This window comes from Phacochoerus africanus, chromosome 9 (genome assembly GCF_016906955.1).
Source record: "Phacochoerus africanus isolate WHEZ1 chromosome 9, ROS_Pafr_v1, whole genome shotgun sequence".
In the NCBI taxonomy this organism is placed as follows: domain Eukaryota; kingdom Metazoa; phylum Chordata; class Mammalia; order Artiodactyla; family Suidae; genus Phacochoerus; species Phacochoerus africanus.
The window spans coordinates 123,279,689-123,295,743 of record NC_062552.1 but is presented as its reverse complement, the minus strand read 5'-3'; the positions used below and the strand labels follow the sequence as shown (position 1 = coordinate 123,295,743).

The window sequence follows — 16,055 nt, the reverse complement described above, 5'->3', positions numbered from 1 at the left end:
CGAGCCGCGTCTGCAACCTACACCACAGCTCACGGCAACACCGGATCATTAACCCACTGAGCAAGGGCAGGGATCGAACCCGCCACCTCATGGTTCCTAGTCGGATTCGTTAACCACTGTGCCACGACGGGAACTCCGTAAACGCCTACTCTAGATCAACCTTCAAAAGACTTAAAGCAACCCAGAGAGAATCAAACTGACCTCCCAGAATGAAGTTTAGTATTCTTTAAACAAAATCAAGCACTCAGCAATGTAGTATTCACAATATCCGGTGTGCAACATAAAATCACTAGACATGGCAAAGAGCAGGAAAATCTGACCTATAACCAAGCCTAGAAATAACAGAGAATGATGGAATTCACAGACAAAAACATTAACACATTTATTACAATTTTACAAATATGCTCAAGGAACCCACACATCCAAGAAGTTCAAAGAATCCTACGTAGAATTAATACAAGTAAAAGTATACCAAGGTAGAACATAATCAAATTTCTGAAACCAGTGATAAAGAGAAAATCTTAAAAGTAAAGAGATGAAGTACTATAATTATTTGAAGACAGATTGATATAAGTTAAAGATTATACTATAGGAGTTTCCTTCATGGCTCAGTGGAAACAAATCTGACTAGTATCCATGAGGACACAGGTCTGATCCCTGGTCTTTCTCAGTGGGTTAAGGATCTGGAGTTGCCATGAGCTTTGGTGTAGATCACAGAGGTGGCTCAGATCTGGCATTGCTGTGGCTGTGGTATAGGCCAGTGGCTACAGCTCTGATTTGACCCCTAACCTGAGAAGCTCCATATGCGGTGCGTGCAGCCCTAAAAAGACAAAAAAAGAAAGAGAGATTATACTGTAAATCCCAGGACAATCACAGCGAGATAGAGAGAAAGAGAGAGAGAGAGAGTGCTAATAAGACAATAGGGGAGATAAAATGGAATGCTAAAACATACTCAATCCAAGAGAAGGCAAGAAAGGAGAAAAAGGGAACAAACAGCAAGTGGGTCAAATAGAATGGTAGATATAAATTATCTACTATATCAATAATTACATTAAATGTAAATTACCTAAGCATTCTAATTAAAAGGCAGAGATTGTAGGATTTAATAAACTGGCAAGACCCAACTATATGCCTATCTCTAAAAAACCCACTTTAAATACAAAACTCCAGATAGATTAAAAATAAAAGGACAGAAAAAGATACACCATGGAACACTGAACATAAGACAGCTGGAGTAGCTAAATTAATACCAGATAAAATATACTTCAGGAAGTGGAATATTGCCAAGGATAAAGTGAAATTCCTAAAGATAAAAAGATCAATTCCTTTGCTAAATGTGTACACACCAAGTAACTGAACTTCAAAATATATGAATCAAAATTAATAGAACTTAAAGTAGAAATAGACAAATCCATGATGAGATAGGAGTCTAACAATCCTCTCTTAGTAATTGCTAGAACAGGTAGAAAGAAAATTAGTAAGGATTTAGAAGATTCAAACAACACTATCAATGAACTTGACCTAATTGACATTTCTAAAATACTCTAACAATTACAGAACATATATTCTTTTTTAAGTATTCATGAACATTCACAAAGATAGACTATATGCTAGGTCATATGACAAGCTTCAATTAATTGTAAAGGACTGAAATCATGAAGAGTATTTATCTGATCTTACAGAATTAAATTATACATCAATAACAGAAAAATATCTGGAAAATCCTATAATTCTTAGAAATTGAATAACACATTTACATGATCCATGGATCACAGAAGAAATCACAAGGGAAATAAGAAATTACTTTAAACTGAATGAAAATCAAAGCACAACATATTGAAATGTGTGGTATATTTATGCTAAAGTAGTGCTTACAAGGAAAGGCATAGCTTTAAAGGCCTGTATTAGAAAAGAAACAAGGTCTAAATTCAATTATCTAAGTTAACCACCTTAAAAAATTAGAACAAGAATGAATTAAACTGAAAGTGAGTAGAGGAGGGAAATAATAAAGAGTGGAAATCAGTAAAATAGAAGAAAAACAATGGAGAAAACCAATGAAACAAAAAGCTGATTCTTTGAAAAGATGAATGATTGACAACACTTTTGCTTGCCTGTTCAAGAAGATTAAAAAAACAAACAAACCCAAATTACTATTCTCTAGAATGAAAGAAAGGACATCACTATAGATCCAGTAGAAATGGTAAAGATAAAAAATAAATATTGTGGACAACTTTATACCAATAATTTCAACAATTTATACGAAATGGGCAAATTCCTTGAGATACCAAACTCAAGAAAAAAATAGAAAATCTGAACAGCTATATACCAATTTTAAAAATTGAATGTGCCATTTAAACAAAAGAAAAACACTTCTCTCAAAAAAAAAAAAAAACACACCAGGTCCAGAAGCCTTCACTGGTAAATTCTAGCAAACATTAAAGAAGAAATAACACCACTCCTGAACAAACTCAACAAACGGAGCAGAGGGACCATTTCCCTACTCATCCTATGAGACCTATTAATCTGATATCAAAGCCAGACAAAGGCATCATAAGAATAAATATAGCAACAAAAATTCTTAACAAAAGATGAACAAATTGCATCCATGTGTCCATGCTTCCAGGAACAAATTGTATCATGACCAGGAATGCAAATTGGTTTAACACTTGAATGCTAATCAATGTAATTCATCATATTAATCTATTTTTTTCGACTCTTTTCTCACGGAGCATCATGAATGTCTTTGTGTATAACTTTTGGGAGCATGCTTTAAAAAGTCTTAAACTATATCTGTATTTTCAATGAAACTATTTTTTTAACAAGATGACTTTTAACATCCTGTTAGAGACACCATAGTCGTTCAACTTGTCTCATGATCTAGACTCTAAGTTGCAGTTTGCCCCTCTCAGTGTCACCACAGCCACTCTCCAAGCACAGCATCACCCACACACACCAGCTGGGTACCCACTATTAGAATAAGAGCACCATCATTCATCGAACACTTGCTATGTACCAGGCATGGGCTAGATGGCTCACGTATATTCTTTCAGTTCCATTCTTATAACCACCTGTAAGACAGGCATCATCCGTATTTTACAGAGGAGGAAACTACAGCCCAGGGCAATAAAGGAACTTGTCCAAGATCCTACAGCCAGCTAGTGGCAGAGCCAGATTTGAGCCCAGTTCTGCCAGCTGTCATCAGTAGACATGCTGATGGCCGTTCTTAGACCCCACGTGGTAGACACCACTCTGCACACACTGCGGGTTCACTACGCTGCCTGTCACCATTTCTTCATCTCTAAAATGAAACTAATAAGAGTTCCTAGGGAGTTCCCATCGTGGCGCAGTGGTTAACGAATCCTACTAGGAACCATGAGGTTGTGGGTTTGATCCCTGGCCTTGCTCAGTGGGTTAAAGATCCGGCGTTGTTGTGAGCTGTGGTGTAGGTTGCAGACGTGGCTCGGATCCCACGTTGCTGTGGCTCTGGCGTAGGCCAATGCCTACAGCTCCGATTCGACCCCTAGCCTGGGAACCTCCATATGCCGTGGGAGCGGCCCTAGAAAAGGCACACACACACAAAAGACAAAAAAAAAAGTTCCTACCCACGAGGATTAAATGGGTTAATAATTGTGAAATACATCAAAAATGCATGTTGAAGCATCTCTTGACCTTTATTTGTTAACTGCATGGATCAATATTTCGTTCTCATCCTAGCCTTAAAAGAGAAGAGTTACAGCTCCATCAAAGATGGAGGAACTGAGGCTAAGAAAGACGAACCAACTAGATGCGTGCACACCAGTTGGGCAAAACTCCCAACCCAAAGGGTCTCACAATAACTCATTGCCACATTCAAAGGCCTTGCCTAGAGGGTCCCCTGCAAAGGTGGGTGGTTAGAGAGGCTGTTCCCTTTGGGATCCTGGGAACAAATGTGTGTGACTCTGGAACGTTTCTCCCACAGTGGCTGGAGGGGAATGTCATGCACCCAGCCCAGGGAAGGGGAGGGCTCTCCCTCTGGAAACCACTCTGCTTCCTACCTTGACCGACTCGGGGCTCGTGACGATGACCGAGGTTTTGTGGAAGACATTGACCCGCACGACGGGTCCGTACTTCTTGGCCCTAGAAAACAAAGTAATGCAAAGGAGGCTGTCGACTACCAGGGCGGCGAGTATCCTCAGCTCAGCCCGGGCCCAGAGGGAGAAGAAACCCGGCAGCCCATCCTGGGTGGGGGTGGGGATGGGGGTGGGGGCTCAGCACAGCCGGAGGCCAAGGCTCTGCCTGGACGCCGACCCATTCTGAGTCGCATCCCCCACTGGCCTCCGTTTCCACAGCCATGAAATAGGGTTGCTACCCTCCTCCTTTGCCCCCAAAGCTTGTGCTAGGAATCAAGAAATGTCACATCTCTGAAAAGTGTAAGCACTACCCCCAAACAATGCCTGTTACTGAGTCACACCCCACCCAACTTACAGATGAAGAAACTGAGGCTCAGAGAGCTTCCGATGGCTGGTTTAAGGCCACACAGTAGGCAAAAGGCAGAGCTTGCCTTCTGAACCCACCTCGTGTCCCTCTCCACTCAGGGGAGGAGCTGCTGAGGGTGGCAGCCACCTGGACTGAGGAGGGGGTGTGGGTGCGGGGCTGGAGGTTGTGGGGAGCTGGCCCATGAGGGATGGGGACTGAAGCAGGGACAACAAATGACAAGTTAGGACCCACCAATCCAAAAACACATCTTGGAGCACGCGGCCACAAACCTCGTCCTTTTTCCAAAAGTAGGGGAGGTGTCCTAGAAGGAAACTAGAAGAGATGGGACATGGTAAGATCCCTGGAAGCGACCATCAGAGAGCACTCCCTCCCCCACGGGACCATGAGAGGTCGGCTAATGCCCACTTCCCAGATGGGAGGACCGACGCCCAGAGCAGGAGGCATGGCACTGGCTCGGGGTCACCAGGCAGGAGGCGAATCTGGGTCTGACTGGCTCCAGAAGTTTCCTTGGAGAGATGGAGAGGAAGGAAACCACCTCCCTGGGGCTGAGGTTGGGGGCCAGCAGGAGGCAAGGGCTCAGTGGTGCATGGAGGGACCTGAGACATTCACTGAGCACGTGCTAAAAGCCAGACATCATGCTGACGCCTTGTGAAGTCTCCTGGAGGTAGGTCTATTATTAACCCGGTTAAGAGGTAGGGCCACCGAGGAGTTCCCGTGGTGTCTCAGTGGTTAACGAATCCGACTAGGAACCATGAGGTTGCCGGTTCGATCCCTGGTCTTGCTCAGTGGGTTAAGGATCCCGAGTTGCCATGAGCTGTGATGTAGGTTGCAGATGCGGCTGGGATCCTGCATTGCTGTGGCTCTGGTGTAGGCTGGCGGCCACAGCTCCAATTAGACCCCTAGCCTGGGAACCTCCATATGCCTCAGGAGCGGCCCTAGAAAAGGCAAAAAGACAAAGAAAAAAAAAAAAAAAGAGGTGGGGCCACCAAGGCTGGGAAGATGAAGTCTCCTGGCCCCAGGTCATGCTATGCAGGCTACATGATTACCAGATTGTAAGCAAGCCCGTTTGGTGCTGCCTCAGGCATGTCCCAGGGTGCTTGGAACTCTCTCCCATTTAAATTTATTCTCATCAAGCTCACTACGGCATCCAGAATGGGGACCACAAAACTGCAGTTGGGGTTTGCTGGATCATGGAACTCAGACTCTCTTTGGGGGAGACGGAGTGAATAAACAAATAGGGAAATAAATAGGAAGTCAGAAAGTGATGGGAGAAAAACCAGAAAAAGGAGAGCTAGGGATGGGCGTAGGAGGATTATTTTGATAAGCGGGTCCGCTTACATGTGAGCTGTAAGAAGTGAGGAACTCGGCCACACAGGTACCTGGGAGAAGAACATTCCAGCCAAAGGGAATAGCAGGTGCAAAGGTCCTGGGGTAGGAGCATGTTAGGTTAGTTCAAGGAATAGCCAGGAGGCGGTGTGGCTGGAGCAGAGCAGTGGAGGGGAATGTGGTACAGGGTGAGGTCACCAAGGTGGGGGCAGCACATGTACAGCCTTGAGGGCTGTGAGCCAAACTTTTGCTTTGACCTTGGTGAAGTGGGGGCCACTGGAGGGTTTTGAGCAGAACAGAGAAAGGATCTGGTTTGGATTTTAAAAGACTCGTCATCCTTGCTGCTGCAGTGCTGTGAGTAAACAGGGCAGGTGGGGGGCAGGGGTAGGAGTGGGGGCACCCCTGAGGGGACTGTGAAAGGTGATGGGGACTCTGACCCATGGAGGTGGGAAGTCAGACTCTGAATGTACTCGAAGGTGGGCGGTGCCAAAGGGACCTGCCCATGGATTGGACGTGGGGCTTGACTGAGGGGCCAGTGATGTCCCTGGTGCTTCTGGCCTGGACCACTGGGAGGATGGATGGAGCTGCCATTCACTAAGGCGAGGAGGACTGAGAAGGGGCCTGGTGGGGGCAGCAGACCCCACTGTGCTCACCCCCTGCCCTTGACTGTGCAGGTGGGCAAACTTCCAAAGGCCCACACCCGAGGCTGGGCCCTGCAGTATCTTGGCCCTGCTGGCGGGAGAGGCAGGCTGGGAATTCCAGCTCACCAGCGCCCCCCCCCCACACCAGAGCAGCTCTCCATCAGTGACCCCTGCCCCCTCCACCTTGAGGTTGGTGGGGGGACGGTGTGCTCCATCAGGTCCCAGAGCTCCCCAGGAGGGTTTCATCTCCGTTGTCCCCAGAGGTAACTTGCGTCATTGGCCTCTGTCTCTCTCTAGCCAATCTCCACGCCTACTGGGGCCATCCCCCCCAAAACTACTTACACTTCAATTCTTTTTTTTCTTTTTTTTTTCTTTTTTTTTGCCTTTTCTAGAGTCGCACTCGTGGCATATGGAGGTTTCCAGGCTAGGGGTCGAATCAGAGCTGTAGCTGCCGGCCTATGCCACATTCACAGCAACACTGGATCCGAGCCGCATCTGTAATCTACACCACAGCTCACGGCAATGCCAGATCCTCAACCCAATAAGCGAGGCCAGGGATCGAACCCACAACCCCATGTTTCCTAGTTGGATTCGTTTCTGCTGCGCCATGATGGGAACTCATCTAACCTGGAAGGGGAGCGGGCAGCTCAGGGGAGAGCTCCCAGCCAGAGCGTAGATGTGAGAGGCTCAGCAGGGAAGTGGGGTTAACACAGTGGGTTAGACCACAAGGAGGTGGGACAGAGAAGAGGCCCCAAGACTGAGTCGCTGTTGGTGGGGGAAGGGAGTAAAGGGACAAGCAGCTAGGGAAACTGAGAAGCAGATGCCCAGGGGACGGGAGGAGAGCTGGCGGGGGGTTGGGGGGACCTGCAAAGAAAGGCTTCAAGGAAGGGGAGGGATCGGCTCTGCCCAGGCAGCTGAGGGAGGGGGCCAGATGGGGACCATGCGCTGACCCAGTCGCCTCTAGCTCCATGGAGGTCACTGGAGCCTTGACCAAGGCAGATTGGGTGGAGAGGTGGGGGGCCAGAGCTGGACAGGCAGTGGATTCAAGAAAGAAGGGGAGGAAGGAATTGGGGCCACAGGCAGGCAGGCAGGCAGAACAAGGGGTGTGGCCATGGGGGTGCAAAGCCATGGGGTGGGGAGCTGGAGGGGATGAGGAGGCAGAGTTTTGTTTCACAGCCTATTATATAAAAATAGGAATGATGCAGAAGAGACAGAGGAGTGATGACAGAGGAGGGAGGGGGCAGCACTGGGGTCGCTGAGCAAGGAGGGGGATGGTTGTCCTTGGCCAGGAGCACAGAAGTCCCAGAAGAGTGTGCACGTGGGGCCCAGGGCAGGGGAGGGGGGCAGCTGGGGGGCAGAGCCCTGGAAGGGTGTCTTGCAGGCTGTTCCACTTGCTCAGGGGCGTGGGAGGCAAGAATAAATGCTGAGCGTGCGATGGAGGAGCGAGGCGAGGGACTGAAGGCCAGACAAGGATGCTGCGAGAGTGGGCGAGCGCTGCCAGCGGAAGGAAGCTCAGTGGGGTGCCGGGCAGCTGAGGTCCACTTGAGGTGAGTGGCTTTGAACTTACACCACTCCCCCTGCAGAAAGATGGACCGTGGACCTCACACACAACTGGCTGTGTTTCCAGCATAATCCAGTATTCATGGTTCCTCCCCAAAGCTGCACGTTCGTGGAGAACATTCTCGGTTTTGAGTCACCTGAGTGGGAACAGAATTTGGACCCTCCCCCCCTGTCCAGTCCTGCCTGAGAGTCTCCACTCTAAGCCCTGGAGTCCAGAGCCACCTGGGGAAGAAGGTGAGTGGCATGGGGTCCCCATGGCCAGGTGAGAAAGGAGCCTAAACGTGTTCCTTCTGGTTCCTGCAGGGGGCGCAGGGGAGGTGAAGGCAGAGCTGGAAGACCAGGTGTGAAAAAAGGCAGGTAAGCAACGATGGATGGAGGGGCTGGTAGACTGCTGGGCCAGGGCTGGGCAGAGAGACGCCCACAGGTTTTCCTGGTGGTTGACTGGAGATGGCAGAGCAGCCCTGGGAGAGAGGAGAGGACAAACCCCCCCTCCCTGCCTGGTCCCCAGCATCACAGTTTTCTATAACCTTGTGACGGGCACCGTGGGAATCCAAAGTTTCCTGTTTTGACAGAGAACGTTTGGGACAGACCCTGGAGCAGAAGTCATGTAGAGAGCCCACTGTGGGGCCACCCAGAGGGATGAAGGGAGCCCACGAAATGGCTGAGGAGTGGGCCACCCACTAGGAGTGAGGGTGAGGGATCCCGAATGTGCCTCATGCCAGAAGGAGGGGGTGGTGAGCACTCAGCTGGGCACCCCAAGTCCCCTGGGCTGCCTGGCCCAACAGAGCCAGCCCAGGTCCCCGCCATCGCCGGGAACTATTGGCAATTGTTGAACAGCCCCCAGGCCTGGCAGCTTGGCAAGTAGGAGAGGGCAGAGAGAACCAGCACTGCACAGGAGTGCTGAAAAAATGTATTACAAAATAAATAAAAACTGAGAGAGAGAGAGGCTTTCCATTGTCAAGTTGGCATCCATCCCACGCTACCATGGGAGTGGGGGGTGATGAGGAAGTTCAGAGCGGTGACAGAGAAATCTGGAAGCTACAAGTGTTTGTGTAGCATCTGAATGTGGGGTCTGAGTTTCCAGCTGTTGTATGGGTCGTTGCAGTAGGATCTGTAACAAGCCCCCGGAAGTGGGACACTCAGGGAGGGCGTCTTGGGGGAGGGGGCCTCCTAGTGGCTCCTGCAGGATAAAGAGGATGAAGACTGCAGGTGAGAGAGCACAGCCGCTGCCTCTTGCAGGGCAGAGGGTTCCCTGCCTAGAGCTGACAAAGCCCTGAAGCACCAAGGGGTGAATGGCACTATTGGAGACTCAAATACATCCATTTTTGTCAACCCTGGTGTTGCCAGTGATGGTATGGGGATCCAAACTTGAAATGCCAAAGCATCTGATTCGTGCTATAGAAGAAGTTCCAGAACTTTCATTTAGTGCAGTTTTGTATTTGATTGCTAACCAATGTTTCATCCAAAATCTTTTTGTGTGGGCATCGTTGTGTTGGCCTTCTTAGAAGAAAGAGCCCCGGAGTTCCTGTCATGGCTCAGTGGTTAACGAATCCGACTAGGAACCATGAGGTTGCAGGTTCAATCTCTGGCCTTGCTCAGTGGGTTAAGGATCCGGTGTGGCCATGAGTTGTGGTGTAGGTCACAGATGCCGCTCGGATCCTGCGTGGCTGTGGCTGTGGTGTAGGCTGGAGGCTACAGCTCTGATTCGACCCCTAGCCTGGGAACCTCCACATGCCGCGGGAGCAGTCCAAGAAATGGCAAAAAGACAAAAAAAAAAAAAAGCATAAAGAGCCCAACAGAAATTACCTTTGGGTTCCCCCCCACCTCTCCCCCCTCACACCTGTAGGTCACATGTGGATTCTGTGATATGAGATTGGAGGGAGAATTCAGGCATAAAAAGGAATGAGATACAGACACAGGCTACTACATGGATGACTTTTGAAAACATTATGTAAAGTAAAAGAAGCCAGACACAAAAGGCCACATGTTATATGAGCCCATTTATACAAAATGTCCAGAACAGGCAAATCTATAGAGACAGAAGGCAGATCAGCGGTTGTCAGGGGCTGTGGTGGTGGGGTGGGGGGGAGAGTGGTTTGCGGGGAATGAGGAGTGACAGCTGCGGGTATGGGATTTCTTTCTGCGGTAATGTTCTGGAACTACTGGCAATGGTTACACAACTCTCTCACTACACTAAAAAGCACTGAAATGTATACTTTAAAGGGGTAAGAGCTATGGCATACATAATTTGATTTTAAACATGCAATTTTTAAAAACTGATGTTGGGGAGAGGAGCAGAGAGGGTCTGGATTTAAGTTCTGTTTTCTCAAGGCACAGAGACTGGCCCAGGTCTGCAGGGTCTAAAGCACGTGGGTTTCTACGAAAAGGCCAAGTCATGAGGAGGCCTACCAGGATAAGAACAAAATGCATTCTGTTCCAAGCTGTTGATGGCTGATTTGAAAACTGGGAAGGGTGACCGTGTGCCTGACAGAACTGGCAGGAGACTCCGACCAGCCACCTTGGGTCAGAGACTATCCAGGGACTCCTGTGCACGGACCAGGTGCTGCCCCCAGAGGTGTCAGGGACACAGCAGTGAGCGAGTCAGACACAGGCCTACGGGAGAGACAGACACGCAACAAGAGATTGCACAGATAGTTACCCAATTACCATTCCTAGGGACTTAGAGTTTATAAAATGAACATAACATATTAGGGCATGGGAGCCCATAGGACCTCCCTGAGGAACTGGCATTTAAGCCAAGCCTGGACGAACTATCTGGGTAGAGTGGAAGACACAGCCGCTAAACAAGGGACAAGGGGTCAGAAAGACCGCAGGGTGGGGGAGGGACCCGGGAGGACAGAGAACCAGCAGGGAAAACAGTTGCCTCCCAATGTTTCCAGCCATAGAGATCTTTCCTGAACCCACCAAACAGGGACTCAGGCTTCTAAGGCCAGGGCATCTGGCTTGTGTTGGAGGTAGGTGCCTTCCAGGATGTTGGTGTCCTGAGGTTTTAAAAAGCGTGTCTAATACCACTGTTTATTCATTCATTCAACAAATATTTATTGAGCATCTGCAGTGTGCCAGGTGCTGGGGGAACATGAGTGAACACACAGTAGCCCTGCCCTCCCGGGGCTCACATTCTAAAGGGGGGAGACAGACAGTCAACAGGTGAACAGACAGTCAACAGGTGAAAAGAAGGTAATTTCAGGAGTGAGGGCCCCAGAAGAAGTCTGGGGCTAGGAGGTGAGCTTTATACAGGGTGGATGCCAACAGCAAGACCTGGAGGAGGGATTCAGCTGGAGGGGGGTAGTGGGTGCAGAAAGACTGCGGGCAGCAGAGAGCGAGGCATAGAACTGTGCAGAGAGGGTTCCGAGAGCTCAGCAGGGGCCTGCTGGCCACGGAGTGGACTTAATTAGATTAGATTTTGTTCTAAAGCGATGGGAAGCCTTTAGAGCAGAGAAGTGACACATCTGATTTAAGCTTCAGAAAAGTACGCTTCTTTTGGGGGGTGGGGGGGGGGTAAGGTGAGTGGGGGTGAGGGGCAAGGATGGAATGGAAGTACTAAGGAGAAGACAAAAAGAAGATACCAGGACAGAAAGAGAAACAAAGGGGGACGTGACCAAAGGCCAGTATATTCCAACCCAGGTTGAGTGACCCCGTCCAAGTCCCGAAGTTAAGAGCACCCACTTTAGAGCCAGGCTGACCTGAGTTTAAATCTAGGCTTACCAACTGTGTGACCTTGGGCAGGTGACTTTGCCTCTGCGCGCCTCAGTCTCCTCCTCTGAACGATGGGGTAACAATAGCGCCTACCTAACAGGGTTGTCGCTGCCATCGCGTTTTCGGGGCCCAGCAGAGCGCGGTGGGCGCCGAGCAGCTGCTGCGGCTGTGAGTAATTTGTTACTAAGAATAGTTAGCGCCCCTCTCCCGGCCGCCGTCTCCAATCGGCCGCGCGCAATGACAAGGCTGGACCCCCAGCCCCGATGCCGGCTTGGATGCAGTCCCCTGGCCCCCCCCATTCGAGCGCCCCATCCAGGCCCCCGCCCCCACCCCCCGCTCACCTGGGCCGCGGCGGCCCGGGGATGTGCTCATAGCGGCTGCGAGCGCGGTGCACGAAGGTGCAGCAGAGGCCGAAGACGACCAGGACGGCGCTGCCGAGCAGCATCAGCAGCCCGGGGCTCATGGCTCCGGGACAGGCCAGGCCAGGCCAGGGTCGCGGCCGGGCACAGAGGGGGCGGGAGGCCGCGAGCCGACTCAGCTGTCAGCGCCGCGCGCCGCCTCGGCCCCAGGCCCGGCGCGACCCAGCACCGCCCCCGCCCGCTCGGCTCCGCCCCCGCCGGCTCCGACCCCTCCCAGGGCGCTCTGTCCCCGCCAACCACGTCTCCGCCTCCAGCTCCAGCTCTCCGAGCCTGCCCCCGCTTGGTCCCACCCATCTTTAAGCTCCGCCCCAATATCATCAAGCCCCGCCCAGTTCTAAGGCCCCGCCCATAGCATGTGGTCTCCTCCAATCACAACTCCGTTTAAGGCTCAGCCCCGCCCACTCCGGCCCCCCGGGCTCCGCCCACAACCCTCAAGCTCCACCCCAATAGCGGCCCCGCCCGGAACGCGTTGTCCCTGGCAACCCTAATTCCTCCGCCCTTGCTGCGCTGGCGGCGGTGCAAAATCCTGATGGCTGGTCCGCCCCCTTTGGCGCCTCCAAATAAGGGCATTCCTAAACCCGTCCTATACTCCACATTTCTGCATCACGCCTACTGTTTCCAGACCTCTCCCCAAAACCCCAACCTCCAATGCTGGTTTCCCCTCCCCAACCTATCTACCCAAGCAGGTAAAGAGGATCCTGGGAACACAAGCAGGCCTATGTCTGCGTATGAAGAGGACATAGCTGGACCCGAGGGTGTCACCCAGACCAAGGAGAAGCACCAGTGGGGACCGTGGGCTCAACGTCTGAGGCGTTGACTCTAGTTCAAAGGAGCTAGAGTTGGAGTGGGTGAAAATCTGGGTACAGAAAGTCGCCCTCATGCGGGAAGGCGAGAAATATGCCTGGGGTGGCCTCCCAAAGGGTATTTTTGAACTGATAAGCTAAGACTTCCCTCTCTTTTATAACCTGCTTCTTTCCAATCCAGGTATGGCAGTGGAGGCCAGCTCCGGGCTTTTTATTGCCCAATTCTTATACTCAGGGGCGACCCGGAATGAAAGCAGATGAGAAGGGCCAGGTGTGCCCCCTCCTAGTTCAGATAAAGGTCCTCGCGGCCAGGGAGGGATACCCAGAAAGTTTAAATGCTGCTGCGTTTCTGAGAAAAGGATATGCCCCACCCCACTTGTGGGCTAGAGTCCTGGAATCCAGAGAGGGTTGGGACTGAAAAACAGAGGTGGCCTGTGTACCCCTTACCAGGTTACAGCTAGGGACAGTCCCCACCAGGGGCGTAGGTGTTCGGGGTGTGTGGGCTGCGGGCTGATAGAGAAGGCCAAGCTTTAACAGGATTTCTCCCTCCCCCTGACCCGCCCCCTCCCCACCAGGCAACCTGATTGTCCACCACGTTCATCCCGGCTCAGGGACCACCCCAGCCTCCCCACAGGGCTAGGAGACAGTGACGTGCTACTGTGCCCCCTTGTGGTGGTGAGAAGCAGCCGCAGGCGCGCACAGGGGACCTCTGGCTGGCCCTGCGGGGCAGGTCAGACAGCTCCTCCTAGACTGTGAAACCTCCAGGGGTTGGGGACAATTCGAAAGGAGAATGCCAAGCAATTGTGCCTTGAGGGCAGAGCCAGACCTTAAACTGCTCTGGCTGCAGTCTGTAGCAGGCATGGGACAGCCTCAGGTACATGTGTGAGTGTGAGCCTGTCCAACTAAGCCAGGCAAAGAAGTGGACGTTAATACTCTCTGGTGCATTGGTCAACACCAGTAACCTCTGGTTCCAGCCCTGAGACCTCTGGCTCCCTCAGCGGATCCTCCCAGCTCTCCTGTGAGCAGTGGGAACTGAGGAGAACACACACCCCGGTGGAGGGGGGGCAGTGGAAGGCCCTTTGCCTGGACAGGCAGCAACTGCCAGCCCCCAGCAGAGGGCGCTGCCTGGAAGCACGTGGCCAACCACCTGACCCTTGGGGCAAGGTCTGGACAGATGCTCTCTACTAGGGTTGCTGCTGGCTCCCCACCAGTGCCTATCAGCCCTTGAAATGCGGCTAGTCCAGACTGAGAACACTGGCGGAGCCCACACCATGCAGGAGGTGGTTTCCCAGCAGGCATCGCTGAGGGAGATGCAGGCAGAAGAGGTGGCTCTGCATTCGCTGTCCTCACTTGAATGGCCTGGCAGGGCACAGGTCCAGTAGCCCAGGGAGAGAGAAAGATCAGGCCTCTGGGTTCAAAGCTAACTCCCCCTCTGAATGTGGGACCCCAGACCAGTTACACAGTCACCCTGGATATCAGCCCAGGGAGTTGCTGGCTGAAGAAAACTGTATGACCTACAAGTTTTATTCGGGGAGCTTACTGAGGACTACAGCCTGGGTGACAGCCTCTCAGACAGCTTCAAAGAACTGCTCCAAAGAAGTAAAGAAGGGGCAAGGGTATAGGAGGGGTTTTGTTTGTGTGTTTGTTTTTTCTTTTTAGGGCCACACCTGCAGCATATGGAAGTTTCCAGACTAGGGGTCGAGTCAGAGCTAGGGCTGCTGGCCTGAACCATAGCCACAGCCCCACCGGATCCTGATCTGAGCCGCATCTGTGACCTACACTACAGCTTGTGGCAACACCGGATCCTTACCCCACTGAGCGAGGCCAGGGATCAAACCCGCATCCCCATGGATACTAGTTGTGTTCTTAACCTGCCGAGCCACAATGAGAACTCCAGGAGTTTTTGCTGAAAATAAAAAAACATGTAGTCAGACATCAGAAGATTATGCTAATCACAAAAAATAAACAGCTCAAGTTAATGATTTTAGTGCTTTTCTATGTATAGGAAGATGTAAGAGTCTGGGCTCATTGAAATTATTCCTTAAATACGCATTGTGACTACCTAGGGCCAGCATCCAGGTTTTCTCCATCTTGAATTCCCCCCAGAGTGCACCATGGGGGGGGTGTGCAGTGGCTGATGGCTTGGTGGCAGGTGACATTTGTGGGGTACTTGTGAGGATTAAATGAGTCTGCACACTTGAGCATACAGTAAGTGATCAATAAATGCTCGTTCTTAGCAGGGGTGGGAAATGGGGTGAAAGGACAGATGCTCCCACAGGAAGATGTGGGTTCTACATGTTAGCCGAAGGGGCTTATCTTCCTCCCATTTGGAGGATTTGCTATCAAGTCATTCTCAGGCTGGTCCCTCCAGGAGGCATGTCCCCTCCCCACCCTGTCTTGAGCAGCTGGCAGCTGCCAGTGTGGACTCCACTCGCCAGCTATTGAGCTTTCTGGCCAGGAAGCAACATGTAACAGGCTGGGCATATTTGTTAATGTTCCCTTGTTTTTCTTCCAATAATCCTGCTGTATACTTCTGTTTGCCAATAAGGCTCAGAGAGGTTAAGTGACCTTCCCAAGGTCACACAGCCAAGGCTAGACACCCAGTCTCTAGCACCCCAGGCTTTGTCTCCCAGGCTAGTCTTGGCAAGGTGTACACACGGGATGCCTTGGGGAGCTGGAGGTTGTCCCCTCGCTTGCTCCCCTTCAGCCACTGACTGCAGCTGTCAGAGCTGCCAAGACGGCGGGCCTTTCCTATCATCAGAGGACAAGGTGGCCATCCAGGGCCCAGCCCAGCTGCCAGAGGGATGCAGGTGAACAGGGAACAAATGAGGCCTAGCCAGGGACCTGCAGTGTTATTACCTGAGGCTATACCCTGGATGCAGCCCTGGGCGCTGGGCCACACCTGGGACATCCATGCAGCACTGGCTCCCAGGGCTCCAGAACTAAGCTGTGTGACACTGGGCCGAGGCAGCCCCTCTCTGGGCCAGGTTCTGAGAGATCACTCTAGTGTGGACTGGAGGCCAGGCCGAGGAGGTGAGGGCAGAGGCTAGAGGGAGAAGGGGGGACCTTGACCCCAACCAGCCTCTCTCCCCAGAGACTCTGGAGGACTCTGA

The 16,055-nt window shown here is 51.5% G+C and overlaps 1 protein-coding gene across 1 annotated transcript in view; it reads right to left on the bottom strand.

Moving 5' to 3' along the window:
• Positions 1–12,303, bottom strand: part of LOC125136328 (cholesterol 24-hydroxylase) — a 33,372-nt gene extending 21,069 nt beyond the window's left edge. The window contains exons 1-3 of the mRNA XM_047797060.1: positions 12,062–12,303; positions 4,708–4,788; positions 4,035–4,116 (exon numbers count right to left, since the gene is read on the bottom strand). Of these exons, the coding sequence (XP_047653016.1) occupies positions 4,035–4,116; positions 4,708–4,788; positions 12,062–12,183 (285 nt within the window). The 5' untranslated portion in view covers positions 12,184–12,303. The remainder of the gene's footprint in view (positions 1–4,034; positions 4,117–4,707; positions 4,789–12,061) is intronic.
• Positions 12,304–16,055: the final 3,752 nt, after the last annotated feature.